General features: G+C 41.5%; 1 protein-coding gene across 4 annotated transcripts in view; it reads left to right on the top strand.

Annotated features, from left to right (window-relative positions):
- rptor (regulatory associated protein of MTOR, complex 1) overlaps positions 1–16,867 on the top strand; it is a 287,229-nt gene that overhangs the window by 207,252 nt on the left and 63,110 nt on the right. For all 4 annotated transcript variants that reach the window (XM_049571490.1, XM_049571494.1, XM_049571491.1 and 1 more), the window contains exons 19-21: positions 4,883–5,003; positions 6,126–6,266; positions 10,658–10,813. In XM_049571490.1, coding sequence (XP_049427447.1) covers positions 4,883–5,003; positions 6,126–6,266; positions 10,658–10,813 — 418 coding nt within the window. The remainder of the gene's footprint in view (positions 1–4,882; positions 5,004–6,125; positions 6,267–10,657; positions 10,814–16,867) is intronic.

Below are 16,867 nucleotides of genomic sequence, written 5' to 3'. Positions count from 1 at the left end.
TTCTTGACAACGACTATGGGGGACGAGAATGGTGATTCTGATTCTCTAAGTACACCAGCATCCAGAAGCTCTCTAAGGTGTTTACGAACAGCTTCTATATCCTGAGGATGAATGGGTCTTGCTCGGTGCTTGAATGGAGTGTTGTCATGGAGATTGATATGGTGTTTTACCTGACTAGTACAGCCAAAGTCCAGGTCATGATGGGAAAAAACACTGGACATTTCTTGCAGCTTGGTGGTGATCCTTTCCTTCCATTCCGGTGATAATGGAGATTCTCCAAAGTTGAAGTTCAATGGAGTACTTTTGAGATCTGGTGCTGACTGACTGGTCACATGTTGCTCTGAGATGATGCAGTCATATGCTCCCAGCTCAGCGATGATGGTCAAAGGTGGTATGTAGATGTCCTGCTCTGACTCATTTTTCACCATGACTGGGACTTGGTGGGGGAAACGAGTTGGCACGGCAACCAGACAGCTGCTCACACACAAACCACCCGGCAGGCCTGAATCCGGGTGTTGGATGACAGCATACTGACTTGCTGGAGCAGAAACTTTAGCGGAGCCTTTGAGCAGAACTGTGTGGCCAGCAGGAACAAGCACAGGAGATTTGCCAAGCAGAGTTACAACTCCGAAGTGATCGCTGCAGCTTTGTTGGTGGTTGACTTGGAGAGTTTGTAACACAGCTCTGTAACCGGATGCACTTGGTTGGAAGGAAGAATGATCGCTTTGCCGGAACTGGTCGTAGAGGGGTTCAAGTGTATTCATTCCAATCAAGATTGAAGTGGGAAATCCTAGTCTGACGTCAGGGACAACAAGTGCAAGTGTTGGAACAGTGATGACACTTCCAACAAAGTCTTTTGGAAAAGTCACTGTAGTTTCAATGTAACCAAGGTATGGAACATTTTGGCCCGCGGCTCCTTCGACGTGAAGTAGCTCATGCAGGGGTTGAACTGGTTGACCAGAAAGATGTTCGTTGTAAAAGGAAACTGGTATTGTAGTAACTTGGGACCCTGTATCTAGAAGACAAGAGCTTTGATGACCGGCGACTTCGACTTCAGCGGTGCATCTGGATCCAATAAGTCCTTTTGGGACTTCTAAATTCTTAAATTCTGTCAGCTCAGAACAACTGACAGAAGACTGGCTCTTGGCGGGACAATGTCGGTCCTGCTCAGCCCCTGGGTGTCCCACACCAGGAGCTGGAGCTAGTTTAAATGCTTCTTTGTGGATAGATTTTGTCTTCGCCATTTCTGCTGCTTGTCCTGAAATTGCTTCCGTTTGATACTAACCAGTGCTGGGTTTGGATCAGAATCACATTGAGGCTTAATGTGTCCATCTTCCCCACAGCGGAAACAGAATCCGGGTTTTGGACTGGAAGAGGCTGGATTTACAGTCTTTCCGGTCTTTCTGTTTGCAAAATGCTTGGGAGCAGAGTCTGTAGCTGCAGGTGGATTCTTGCTCGTCTGACTGACAGTGAGAGCTGCCAGCTGCTGTTGAATGGCAGTCATCTGCTGTGAAAGCTGCTTTGTGAGATCTGCTAGGGCACTGCAAAGATTTGATTCCTCCTCCTCATTAACCAGTTGGGCATGAGTAGTCGCTCTTTGTTTAGTTGCTCCTAGATGCTGCCTCATCCGATGGGTCTTCGCTGCCTCTCTGTCTTCCTCTGTTCGCAAGAGTAATAAAAATTCAGCAAAAGAAGGTGGACTCCCTTTCCTCTGCTTGAGCTGAAGTTCTGAAATCAATCCGTTGTCCCAACATCCTCTGCAGAACTGAGCCAACAACCGTTTGTCCATGTCCCTCTCTGCTACTCCTCCTCTCCTCACAGCATGTTGGAGTGCCACCTGGAGTCTCTGCAGGTACTCTGACGGCTTCTCACCGTGATTTTGATAAGTGTCCATAAACTTTGCATAAAGCTCTTCGCCATCCTGGACAGTGCCATATGCTGACTCCAGCTGCTGTAGATAAACATCAGGCAGGGTGTCATGACGTAGGTGTTTTACCATGTCACAGGCAGGGGGCAGCAGGCTGTCACGAATTAGTCTGGTGCGTTGGAGATCAGAGATGGATGGATCACGCAGCACTAACTCGACGCCAGACCGCCAGGTGTCATAGTCCATTTCATGGTTTGGCCTGGGCACTTTACCAGAGAACGGTCTCAGCCGATGGGTTGCATGCATAGACGCATCACTGCTCCGGACCACATGCTCCACAACATAATGCTGTATCTCAGGAGGATTGAGGTCACCGGGTGCAATTGATCGTCGCTCCGCAGTGCTGGCAGTGTTGGAAGCAGAACCAGGTGAGGTGAGAGGGGGTTGTGAAGGAATATACTGTGGAACAGTGAAGTCACTCAACACAGGAACAGGCACTTGTGGTACTGTAGGGACTTTTAATTGCTCAGGTGGCTGATGTTCAATTTTTGGAACAGTGGAAGATGCAGGATGAAGCTGTGTGATAGATTGTTGTATCTGCGACATCATTTCTCCAAGAACCACCGCATAATCTTTTCCAGACATCTTTGCAATTTTTTCCAGGTCAGACAAATAGGCATCAGTCTTTGAGCCACCCAACTTTGATGAGTAAATTTGAGATAAGTTCCGAATATGAAATTTATTACCATCGTCAGACACAAATGTATACGGCAGTAACGAGGATAATTTCGCTAATGAAGATCCCGACACGTATTCACCCACGAGCATATGATGAAATTCCGATGAACTAGAATCAATAATTTCAGTACGATTAATGTCACCATATTGCTGGAGAAAATCAATAATTTCAGCGGAATGATACTCAACCGCCCCATCCACTAGGATGGCATTTGGGATTTTTATCCCGAGGGTTTCAAAAATTTCCATGTCGAGTGGAACTGATGAGGTTGAATATGATTTGTTAATGTTCCAATATTAATTACTGTACCCACCAGCTCCTGGCTAGCTCGCCACACATGTAGCGGGTAATTGCGCTCGTTAGCCAATTGTCAATAAGCTGTTAATGTTAGCCAGTTGGGCTAACCAATACACTATGGCTATGGGCTAAGAAATCTGCTCAGAAGTTTAGGTGCGGCTGCGGGAGCTGGTGGTCAGCAACCAATAAGGACACCGAAGGCAGTTAATTTATGCAGGTACCTTGTATTGTAAAGTAAATGACAACCCAAAATATTTACAACAACAAATGGTGAGAAAAGAAAAATAAAAAAACCCCACAAAATATGTACAAACTGCAGTTATGGCAACCGGTTAGAATGTTATTTAAGTGCACTTTAAATACGGCTCAGTTTGGTTCAGGATAACACAACAGCATACAAAAATTCATAATGCGAAAATAAATATAACCCCAAAGTTGCTTCACACAATCTACACACTGTCACAATCCACGAGAGTCTGAGTGAGCGCTCATAGAAATTTTCCATTGGTTATTGTCCATTAGGAGGAGAGGGGATGTGCGTGGAGTTGTGGCAGTTTAATGAGAATTGGGGCAGGCTGTGACAGCCTCCTACCAGAGCAGCAGGGCTGTGATGCTGTAGTGCTATGAGGTTGTAGGCTCCCAGCCGTAGTTTCAGTAGCTCGCCATCTTTCAGCTCCAAAAGGAGACACCTGGCCTGCATCAAGATAACAGGTCCAGTCAAATCAGAGTGTCATGGCAATTAGCTGTATTAACTTTTACCTCATTTATCCCTTTGTGTACACAAAAAAAAAATTAACAATCATAACATACAAAATACAAACCATAAAACATCCAAAATGCTTTCAAAGTTTTCCATGTTTTAGCTCCATCCTAAGTACTACAGGTTAGCATATAGCTTGCACACACTAACACAATACAAATGAACAGCAATGTATTCACTGTGGGCATGTAGAAACCTAGCTTGTGCCACAGCCGAAATACATGCACCAACCCACAAGATAATGCTAGCCTACTTATACAACATAGCAGACACATAAATTACGAACGGCCACTGCTACGGCCGATGCTAATGCTAATGCCAACGGTACTAGCATAACATCTTAACCATACAACACTCACCAGTTCCTTTGTTAACCCACACACGACGGCGGAGGCACACACTCCCGGCGGCCCGGTTGTCGGATCTAAAAGGTTACAATATACTTAGCATGCTGAGTAAAACAATCGAAATAGCGAGTGTCCTTAAAAGACAAGGTGGTGAACGAACCTGCACACAGCTGCTGACCGGCTCTCCCCGCAACTCTGAGTGGGAGATCCGCCGCAGCTGCTACAAATTTCGCTCTGAGTGCCGTGATTGATTGGCCGCGGTCACATGACCGGGTGACGTGACGTGTCCGGAGTGCAACAATATTATTCAGGCAGACTTATTTAATCTGGGTTACACCATGTTTAGGGAACATTATTACGTAGCAGGCTAACATGACACAAATATATTACAAAATAGGCAAAACTTATTTTAAATTACATTTCAGGGATTCCATAATCTAAGTATTTTTGTTTGAAATTATGTTGTATTTTGACACATTATATATATTTAAATTGTTTCATATAATTTAAATATAATACAAACATTTGTTTGTGTAAATAATCTTGTTCAGTTTACAATATATATATGTGTGTGTGTATATATATATATATATATATATATATATATATATATATATATATATATATATATATATATATATACACACAGCACCTGTAACATAAATAATTTCCCCTCGGGGATCAATAAAGTATTTCTGACTGTGTTAATGCATTAATAATTTATTGTTAATGTTAGAGATTTAGCACTCATTTGTTACCATTATACCTGGAAAAATCCTGTGTGGCTTGAAGATACCAAGAAATGAAGTTAAAGAAATTAGTGGAAGTGAACGATCATTATGTTTCCTGTTCTTTCCATACAAATTTGACAGGAGCTGGTTGTAGCGCTGAGTCACCTGGTGGTCCAGTATGAAAGCAACTTCTGTACAGTTGCCCTTCAGTTTATAGAAGAGGAGAAGAACTACACAGTGCCATCACCAGCCAACACCGCAGGTACTGGAGACACACACACACAGATTGTATTTGTGTTACAGAGAACGGAACAGCAGAGTCAACATAGATTACTAAATAAATGAATCCCATTTCCGTGTGATGGTTGGATTATTTGGGTGCCTTAACGGAAGGACTGTGTAGGCCATAGTATTTCCTAAATTGTGACCACATTCTAAGAATATGGGATATGATGAGATTATTGGCTGGACTATCCATAAGGATCTCAAGAGAACATCTATTAATGCGTGGCAGGCAGATTGTTTTTTGGGGGTTCAAAAGTGGAATGTTTTGAAAACGCCATGATCATTTAAATAAGGTTGGTGTCTCCTGCCATGGAGAGGGGGAGGGTTCAGCATCATTCCTAATCTGTCCTACATATATCTATCAGAGGTTTTAGATTAGATGTAAGGAGGAGGTCATAAGATCTAGGGACCCCTCTGCCAAGTAAGAACTGACTTTTTTTTCTTTTCTTAATTCAAATATTGACTCTTTTGACTCTGGGTTGACGGGATGTAATTAATTTTTTCCCCAAACTAAGTTTATAACCAGCCAATTTCCCACATTGATCCAGTTTATCCAGAACAGATGGAATAGATCATATTGGATTCCTGACAAACAAAAGAAGGTCATCTGCATATAATGTTACTATGTACATTGAACTCCCCTCAGATGCACAATTCTTATCACAGTGAAATAGCAAGAGGCTCCCAGATGGAAAAGTAATAGGGGAAGAAAGAAAGATTTATCTGATTTGTACATTGTTTGTGCAAATACATGCCTAAGGACCTGTGTACGTCAGTTTCACCATAAAATTAAATTTGGGCAAAAATTCTCAAAAAGAATACTCCACTCCACCTAGTAAAATGCTTCTCTGCAGCTAAGGATATTACCATTTCTGGAGTGTTGTGTGTAAAGATCAGTGTAAATTGTGTTAACAATTCTCCAGGTATTGAGGAAAAAAAGTGCCTCCCTTGAATGAATCTAGTCAGATTAATATGGGTCTAGTCTTATCATGGAGTGCTGTTTATTCTAACATTACACTCATTAGAACAACATTTATTTTTACTTGTTTGGAATTATCTGGCTCTGACCTGATGTATGTCTTCCTGTGTTTATGTCAAGAGCCTGGTAACCTGACTCCAGTGCGGGACAGCCCAGCCATCCCACGCCTGCGATCAGTCAACTCCTACACCAACATTCGAGCTGCCACCACTGCCCGCAACCTGAACAAGAGCCTGCAGAACCTCAACCTCAATGAAGAGGGTAGGAGGGAGAGTGCTTGGGAATGGAGCGAGAAAGAAAATAAGGCAGATGGGAGGGAGATAAATAAGATGAAGCAGAAATTTAGATGAGTGTAGGAGGACTGAATGAAGACAAAGAGGCAGATTTAGTCAGCTGAATGACAGGAATTAATCCAAGGAGAGACCATTTGCACATTTCATTGGGTTTTCTTCCTCCACATCAGCTTTGGACTGAACGTAACAGTCCTCAGGCTAACTTCTTTATTCTAGCATTTACATTCCTGAAATTGACTCAGTAAACGTCAATAAGAGGTTTTACAACCGGCAGAGAGGTTGTGACCAGTTGGACAAGTAGAGATAAGAGTTCAATTTGAGTTGACATTTATTCCAGTCCAGCTCATATGCACAAGTACGGTAACTGCAAAATGCTCCCCATTCTTGCCATCCAAGTCTTACTAATGAGTATTGTGGATAAATGCCAGAACACACATTGACCTGTTATTACAACTGCACAATTTGTTTTACACACGCATTATCAAGATGTTGGCTTCCAAAATAATGCTCCCTCTTCAGTGATGAACTTTGGCTCTTTCCAAAAGCAATTGCTATCTGCTATCACTTGAGTATGAAGTGTCACTCCACATTAAGCAACTCTTGCAGCTGTGGAGGGCACCCAGCATTCAGGAATCAAGCAGCAGTACCCATTAAAATGAATTTTAAGTAGTAAAACATGTCAACTTAACTTAAATTAAGGTTTTGTCGATTATCGCCTCAGACTCCAGAAACCTTTTTAATTGGCTAATGTCTCCTGAGAGTTTTTTAATTTCTAATTTAAGCAGTTTAAATGTCAGTTTCAAATTGCCCCGGCTCATTTGTGATGGGTGAATCTCTTCAATTTCTCTATCACAGTCCTGTAGAGCACTTTAATGCCTCCGTGCCAGTGATAGCTGTGGCTGGAGATAGTATGTTTTCGACTTAAAGGCTTATGACAAAATTTCAGACACATCTCTAATAGAGTATAATGAGTGTAAAGTGATTGCATTTTGTATTTAAAAGGTCAGAGGTCAGCTTCACTGTGACATCATCATGTTCTGCAAAAACAGCTTTCTGGCCACTGCTAAATGCCATAACTCCGTAACAGAAGAAGAGACATTTGGTCAGATGCTGAATTGGTGACACCCATCTTGGGTGTCCACCTTGAAACTGTGCTGATTGCATAGATTTTCAGTGCTGTCGAGGGGAAGATGTGTGTGAAGCAGCCACGTTTCAAAACATGCAGCTTCTTTAGAAACAAATTTGAAGCATTGTCAGCTTGTATGGCTACAGATGTGGATGTAAACTGTAACTGCAACTTGACTGGTTCACAGAGGCGTTTACAACCAACTCTTCTAAAATTCCTCCAACAACTCAGTGTTGGGTTCTATTTTTTATAGTTGCTCATGCTATTGGCTCCAAGTTTTATAGTTGTTGCCTCTAATCTTCTTTCTTGTTTTTTCTTCACCGTTGTGCCACAGATATCTGCCCCAAAGTCAGTGGCACTTTGGAAATTAATTTTACATCTATAATCCCAGTTTTTAGCAAAAATATGGTGTAGATTTAGGAGGCTGACATTCTTGCACTGAATATTTATTTACATACTTGCCAAAAAAGAAGGAGGGAGCAAACAGGGACAACAAATATACTATCGTGCTCCTTTCTCTCAGCTCAGTCAGTCCTCCAGTGAACGAGCAGACTTCACTGAGCCTGCCTGATCCCCAGTAGGGACTGGGAGCTGTCCATGGTACTGAACTGTAGGCCTGTTGAGACCAGCCCAGGAAATTGTAACAGGGACACACGCACTGCTCTCAACCATGAGCAGGAAACATCCGTCACCATGGATACAGATACATAGATAGTTCCACGAGGTGTTACAGTGTATTATGTGGTTTTCCTGTAGATGTATTACACATCCAGAACAATGAGCTCTTGCTCTAAGTTCTCTCTTTTAATTGGTGCATGCAAATACTGTAAGATAAGGGGAACTAGCTAAATATTTTTTAACCAAGTAATGTCTTTGCTTTCCTATTTTCACTTCACTTATCTGTGAGATCCCTTCAATTTACAGTGAAAAATCAGTGTAATAAAAATGTAATTTATGGCTAAGTCTATTCTCGGCCATGTAAGATTGTGTTTAGGGTTAGTGCAGTTTGTTAAGTTGCACCAGTGTTGGATTTTTTTTTGTTTGTTTGTTTGTTTGTGCTCCTCCACTCCCTTGTGCTGGTTTATTAGGCAAACACTCAAAAAGAGGCAGAGAAGAGAGAGCAGGTGTGTTGAGGCCAGAATGGGATTGATTCTATCTGACCAATCACAGGTATTTTTTTTAGGCAAACAAAATACCTCAGCTTCTCAAAGACAGCCTAGCTGTGTGCTCCGAAAACCTGCAGTGTCTTAAAAGGGAAGAGTGTGTTGTGTTTGCATTTTGTGGTGTCATAAGGAGTTATAGCATTGAAGGGACAGTTCACCCTCAAAACAACAATACATATTTTTCCTCTTACCTGTAGTGCAATTCATCAGTCTAGATTTTTTTTTGATGTGAGTTGCCAAATGTGTTGGATATATTGGCCATAGAGATGTCTACCCTCTCTCCAATATAGTTGAGCTAAGTGGCACTCGGCTTGGCAAAGTGGCAAAAAAGTACATTTGAAAAAATCAACAGCAATGTCTTTTTCCAGAGATCATGTCCTGGTTACTCAAGATAATCCATAGACCTTGTTGTGAGCAGTTTCATGTAGGAGCTATTTTCTTTTCTACTGTATCACTACACAGAAGGAAGCATGCATCTACTGTACTGCTAGCTCACCTAAAACCACTGAGCTAGCTAACGTTCCAGCTAAGCCAAGGAGGACACATTAATGTTTACATCTCATGTTGTCACGAGCACAAACCTCTCGTCCATGAGTAGATGCACACTTCCTTCTGCACAGTGACACAGTTGGCAGGTGCAGTTGGGTATAAAGAAAATAGTTCCTACAAGAAACTGCTCACAACAAGGTCTTTGGATTATCTTGAGTAACCGTGTCATGATTTCTGGAAAAAGACACTGCTGTTGAGTTTCTCAAATGTATTTTTGTGGTGCTTTGAGCACCACAAGCTGAGTGCCATTACCTTCCATTATAATGGAGAGAAGGTACATATCTCTGCAGCCAATATCTTCAACTCTCAGCAGCTCACACCAGAACAATCTAGCTAGATAAATAGCACTACAGGTAAGAGGAAAAATATATGTATTTTTTTTATTTTGGGTGAACTATCCCTTTGAGATGAAACACTTTTAATTAAGGAAAATAACTTTTTTGTCCACCTGCCACTGTGGCTGCTAGATTCCAAAATCTACCAGCCACTTAATTGATTACCATTGTTTTTTTGGCTGATGAGAGAAGCAAATCCAGCAGCCACTTGCATATTTTACCAGCATTAGGTTGGTGGCTGGTGCTAATTTCCAACCCTGGTATTTCATGAGGTCTTGAAGTTACAGACTTGGACTTTTTTCTGGTGAAATAATAAAAATAAGGAGCTTTAACTGTAAATTTGTAGCAGTAAACTGTTTTGTTCCTTAAAAAATAGATGCATAATCATGATAGATAATCATCAAGCTAAGCAAAATAATCATATAATGATTTAAGCCATTGTCATGTGAGCCTAACATCCATGTCCACAGCTTTGTGGACACATGACGTGCTGTCACCTTGGAGCTCTAAATCTCCTGTTTGTATCACTGCTGTGACTCAGACAACTAAAGCTAACTGCCCGCCCTCTGCCAGACTGAGTAATGCATGAGCCCTGAGTGGAGTTAAATCACTGGCACTTGGTGAGGCGCGTAACCTACTGCTGATACAATTTCTAATTCATATTCTCAGTGCTCATTCCAATGTGCAGTGGTGTTTATCATCAATAAGCACACAGCAGAATGTATTTCCACTCTCTACCAATCTCCATTTCCACATTCCAGCCTGCAGTCAGTTTGGACGATGCATGGTGTTTGGGTTTGTATGAGTCAGAGTAATGTTTGGTGATAAGGAGCGTTAGAGCACGAGATGAGTGAGCCTGACAGCTGAAATCATGTTATGAGCAAGGTCTTGTGTTGGCATGTAGCCTCCAAGTATAAGGACTGCTTCCACTGTTTACACACCATACACCTTATTGGATGTTGATTTGGCTATTGGCTTTTTACAACAATAATAACGATAATAAACTTTATTTATATGCGCTTTTATCGCAGCTAAAGTGCTTTCTAAACAAAATAAGCACCTCTTGGTGTTACATTTATGATGCTTATGAATTTTTTTGCTGATTGGATCTGAGGGTAACAGTTCTCTGTGTGTGTGTGTGTGTGTGTGTGTGTGTGTGTGTGTGTGTGTGTGTGTCTTCGTTCAGGTGGACCAGCAGCCTTCTCTCCCGGTAACCTGAGCACCAGCAGCAGCGCCAGCAGCACCCTGGGTAGCCCTGACAATGACGAGTACATCCTCTCCTTTGAGACCATCGATAAAATGAGAAGGGTGTCCTCCTATTCTTCCCTCAACTCTCTTATAGGTAACAACTAGCAAGTAGTACTGCACCTCTGTCACCTTTGCTAGACTTCAGACAGGGTGAGGTGGAAGATGCCAGCCCATGTGTTTTATTCCAAAACACAAATTTTTCATTGCTGTTCATTCATCATTTTTATGACTTTGCTCAGGCAGTAGTTGTGGGTGGAGGCATTATGTTTACAGGTTGTCCATACTTCCATTCATCCCATTCTTGTAAACGCAGTATCTCAAGAACATCTTGAAGGAATTTCTTCAAATTTAGAACAAACACCAAAACGCAAGGTCACTGTGACCTTGCATCCATCACATTCTCGTGAATGCGATATCTCAAGAACACCTTGAGGTAATTTTTTCAAATTTTGCACAAACAGCTCACTTGGACGAATGAATGCACTGATTAGGATTTGGTGATCAAAGGTCACTGTGACCTCACAGAACAGGTTTTTGGCCATAACTCAAGAATTCATATGTTAATTATAACAAAATTTCAACAAATGTCTTACAGAATAAGATTATAAAGTTATGATATTTTATATCCAAAAAGTCAAAGGTCATCTTCACTGTGACATCATAATGTTCTGCAGAAACACTTTTCTTGCCATTATTTAATACCATGATTCAGGAACAGAAGGGGAAACATTTGGTCAGAGACTGAATTGGTGATGCTAATCTTGAAACTGTCCTGATTGTATAGATCTTCTGTGCCTTCGGGGGGAAGATGTGTGTGTTGCAACCTCATTTTTAAAAATTCAGCTTCTTTGCAGAAACATTTGAAGCATTGTCAGCTGTCATAGCTACATATGAGTCTGCACAAACATGGATGTAAAATATAACTGCAACTTGACTGGTTTGTGGAGGCATACACCTGCAAGGCAGTAATGTGCAAGTCTCTTGCAAGTCCCCCGACTTCTTTAAGGTGTGATGAAGTGAAGTTAGTGAAGTAGCCCTTTAAACATACAATATGTAATTGCTGCTAGGGGTCTCTCAGTCAGAACAACAACAAAAGACAGAGCAAGGCCATCATTGCAGTCAGTGTTTATTGTTTAGGACATTCTTACCAGGAGCCAAATTATCCACAGAGGTCGCCTCTTCTTTAAAACAGGCAAACTAGGTGATTGCAACCAATAAAAACACTGAATAAAGCAGTTTACTTTGAACATCAGTGTTTCTTGTTGATGCTGTTTGGCATAGCAGAGGCTGGAGCTGAGCTGCCACTAACATTTCCTCAACTTGTTTCTTGGCATCCGGTTAAAACATAAAGTTAAAAAGACCAAAATCTAGTAGTATGTAGCTTTAAACTGGATAAAAAGTCAGTTTATGACCACTTCCCGGCAGATAAAGACACCCCTATCACATGTGCAGGACATGACACCACTGACAGCGACCCAATAGCATGGACCGTGTCCTTGATTAAATCACAGATTTCTCTGGGTTTGGACATTGTTGGAAATGTTTGGTTCAATGTAATTACACAATTCAAAAAATGAATATAACATTGGTCTAGTTGTTTTTAGGAACGTAAAAGTGGAGAAGTTTTCATCTTCTAATCAATATTCTTATATAAGCAATGGATCAATCAATATGTGTAATTTATTTGCTCATAATGATAAACCCCACAGAGAATTGTCTCCAAACGTTGCAGCTTTTTAGTCTGTTTTAGCCCATTGCTTTGGTTAGTGTTTGGTGTTTGATTGTTTCGATTTTCTGGCCCACAGATGTACCATACTGGTTTATGCTCACAGCTCTCATCAACCTTGTTTTCAGAAACAGGTGGCTAAACAGCTAAAATACTCTGGTAAACATATTGTACTCTACCTGCCCAACACCAAACAGCAGACAGATAAAGTTAGCAACTAGCTAGCAAACATAGTGAAGCATCTAGCAGCTAAAGACCCAGTTACTTTTCTCAGGAGTTGGTGGAGACCAAAACAGAGCTAAAGTGAGAGTGAGTATTTGACCTAAATTTGTCAGAGTGCAACAAACACAAATTTAAATTCAAATGCTAATGTTGCTTTATGACAGCTGGATGTGTAAACGATGTTAGCTATTTTGACTTTATAATGCCAACGTGTGTGTTTTCAGTTCTGCCACAAGTGGCCATTTAGGGGTGTCTAGCGGTGAGAATGCAAAGCTGAAACTTTCCCATTCCCAATAATTCCACTTATTGCTGTGTTTACCCTACTAGGGAGCAGGAACTGCAGCCTGTATTTTACGTCATCACCAACAACGCAGTCCTTGATAGGCTTCTTATGTTATCAGCTACAGAGTGGATCACTGATTGGCCCCAACTGGATTTTAATTTCAGGAAAGTGTTTGGGGGGCTGTGGGGCCAGATTGATACGAAGGTCAACACAGAATGTTGAGCTCGCGTCATCAGGATGGTCTTACCAGGCAAGGAGAACTACACTGGCCGACACGAAAATGCAAATGGCCCACTTTAGAGCCGGTGTTTGGTTTATCTGTGCTGGCCTACTGTAGAAACAATATAGCAGAATCTACATATGTAGATAGAAATGGTTCATACTAAGGTAAAGAAAACGTAATAATTGTCAGTTTCAGGTAATTATACACTTATAAGAACATAGTTAGAAATATCACATTCCATTGCTGCCAATAGGTCTCCATAACTCCTACACACTGGACCTTTAAATGAGACTTTGACTAATGTAATTGTGAAGCCCACAGTAAATTTTACAGTGAATGACTTGAAACTGTGAGGATATTGTTTTGAAATGACATGTCTATTCTGTCACCATGATACTCTTTCTCCATACTGTATTTCCTCTGTGAACAGTGCGCTAATTGTGCATCTATAGACTGATGGCAGCATCAGTGATGTATCCTGTTGGGTCATTACAGCAGGCCGCTGACAGCAGCTGGGACAGTGTTGCATGGTTTGACACAGAGTTCCATCGCATGAATAACCACTTCCTAGAGGACTGAGTTAGAAACTGAGAGAAATAGATGACCAGGAGAATGTGATGGCACCAGAGAGAAAGACCTCAGGCTACCCCCAGGGAGGGTCAAACCCTCAAACTGGGGGATGTGACAGAGGAAAGCTCCCAGTCCAAGAATAGATAAAGTGTAAAAAAGGTTTGCAGATGTGTAAAAGATAGCAGAGAGGAGGTAGAGGAACTGGGGGGAGGAGTCACCTGAGGCCATTAAAGTGCTTTTCGGCGTACACTGAACTCAAACCTGCTCACTTACCCCCATTCTCAGGTGATTGGCGGGCTCCACCATGCATCCTGACAGCCAGTTTGTGTGCGAGCATGAAAACCATTAACTCACGCCCAAAAAGTGAAACAGGGGGTTCCCTTTTTCTTCCTTTCTCTCTCTCTCTCTTTTTGTCAGTGTTGCATTTTAAGTTACAGACCTCTTGTAATCTCCCAGCCGCCCTGTCACGTCCCAGTACGTGGTTTTTGCACGGCACAATGGAAAATGAGTCGAAATGGAAAATCGAATGGAAAAGTAAATTGAGCTCTGGAGAGCAGTGAATTTGACTTGGCATGAAAGTAGGTTCAGGTACTGTAATGAAATTTCCTTTTCAGCATGTTTTCTTTGATTTGTTCCTTAAATGAATGCCACCTTATTTTAGGTGGACCTGACACAGTCGAGCTCAGCTCAGCGTCATATCGGTCCTTCGAGGGAACAGCTCAATTTCTTCTGCTATTAAATTCAACTTTAACACAATCTGCTGTGTAAATCTGGATGGAGTTGCACTCATATGCATGCGCATACATGCATTATTTTCTCTCTTACACAAGACAAAGTAAAGGTAATAAAATATTTTCCATTCGTACCAATCTCGTGAACATGATATCTCAAGAATTTCTTGGGGAAATTTCTTCAGATTTGGCACAAATCATCTCAACTGTGAACTGATTATTTCTCATGAAGGCCTTCCTTCCTTAAATTTGGCACAAGCGTCCACTTTGACTCAACAGTGAACTGATTAGAATTTGGTGTTCAAAAGTCAAAGGTCAAGGTCACTATGTTTTTGGCCATAACTCAGGAATTCATTTGCTATTTATAATAAAATATCACAAAAATGTCTAGAAGAATAAAATGATGGAGTGATGACACTGAAAATCCACAAGGCAAAAGGTCAACTTCACTGTGACATCGAAATGTTCTGCAAAAACACTTCCCTGCTCAGTACACAGTGTCATCTCAGGATTTGGATTTCGTCAGATTTGGTCAGATACTGAATTGGTGACACTAATCTTGGGTGCCCAACTTGAAACTGTGCTGATTGTATAGATCTTCTGTGGTGATGGGTTGAAGATGTGTGTGAAGCGTCCATGTTTTCACAGACATGGATGTAAACTGTATCTGCAACTTGACGGGTTCACAGAGGCATACAACCATGAGGTATTCATTCTGGTTTCTCTATGGGAAGATACATCATCCTCTAATCTGGGATTTATTAACTGATCCAGACTAAATCAAACCCAGCCAACTGTTCTCGTAGGATTTCTTTTAGGGCACTGGTACCATGGTGCTCCAAAGCTTAGGAGTTAATGTTTGATGAAACAGCAACAATAAAAACAGCCTGGCTCAGTGCGTGCTCTCGTTACCCTTTTCATCAAACAAATTTAGCATTCAATATTCAGTTAAACCTTTTTCAAGCTGCTTGTGGGCCCTTAATGCTGGCATGAAGTCCCCATGTAAACATGTTAAAAGACATATTGGCCCCTTGCCCACTAAGCTGAGCCCCCACCACAGCTGCAAAGAGTCCCAGTCTCCCAGCACACTTGTTCCTTACTCGCACCTCGCAGTGTGCTGCATGTATAAACAAGCAGGGCAGAGCAGATGAATGGACATTGGTAGCAATATCCAGGAGCATAAAGAAACGGCTGAAATACATACTTGAGTGCAGATGAGTGTTGAATTCAATGTTCTGTTGGCATTTCCGTTTCTGTTGTCACTTAAATTTAGTTATCTCGCTCAGCCTTCAGACTTCAGAGACTTCACTTGTCATTTTGACTTTTTTGTTGTTTACTCATTTGCTTCTATCTTTTGTTTGGTTTGAAGTTTTTTTTCATGAGACCCTTGGGGCTTTGTTTCATCTCACCTAAAAAATGTATTAACTTGTTTCTCTGTTTTTGGTACACAGCTGCATGCATTCTCAGTTTTATCACATCTACTTTTTAATGCTGCAAACAAACTGAAACAAATGTTGAGAGGTAAAGTGGCCTGTGTATTATAGCATCTAAAACAAATTGAAACCATAAATGCTAAATGCAGCAGATGCTGGACACTGGCCCGCAGGAAACCAGCAGGAAAACAAAACTGTGTGGGAGTCAGGGAAGAGTTGCAGTAGTGATTTATTGATTTACATTTTAAGCATACACTCTTTTCTTTGTTTGTCTTTGCCGTCTTACTATAATTCTTACAAATCCAGGATCTCTGTGAGGCTGTGACAGAAAAGAAAACCAAACAGTAAGATGGATAAGAGTTGAGGTCAAAGTGCTACAAGACCAGGGAAACAAGATGGGCTGTGGTATTCAGTTTTGTTCAAGAGGTAGAAAACCTTCAACTACCAGAATGCACTGCACTACACCAAACCATAAGTTGCTACCGCTGGTGGGTGACATAATGCAAGCTTCCTGTCCGGAAACAATATGGCAGTCAGCTGGTAACCTATGATCTCATATTACAGTTAAACAGTGTACTAGAATATGTTTCTGAAAACATTTGAGGAATCTTCATTCATATTAGATCAGCACTGTTTGGTCTTACCATTTGATCAGAGTTTTTTTTAGCCTTCGTATACACAATACAGGAGACAGTATGGGCGCCTCCTGTTCACAAACTCTGTACCTGCTCCACCTCTGCATTAGTTTAAAATCATGTGTGGACAGCCCTTAACAAAAGTTGATTTCTCATCTGAAGAGCTGATCTCTGGAGCCTTGACTCGCCAGGCAATATCTTTTTGACCGTTGTCTTTTATAATGTAGGGACCAGGCCTGCAATTTTGTCATTTTAGGGGCAAGGCCACTTGGCCTTTCGTGTTGTCAATTTTTTGAGGGCACAAAGGCCAAAAGCCAGGGCAGCA

Source organism: Epinephelus fuscoguttatus, linkage group LG3 (genome assembly GCF_011397635.1).
Source record: "Epinephelus fuscoguttatus linkage group LG3, E.fuscoguttatus.final_Chr_v1".
NCBI lineage: Eukaryota > Metazoa > Chordata > Actinopteri > Perciformes > Serranidae > Epinephelus > Epinephelus fuscoguttatus.
This window is presented reverse-complemented; position numbering and strand designations above follow the sequence as displayed.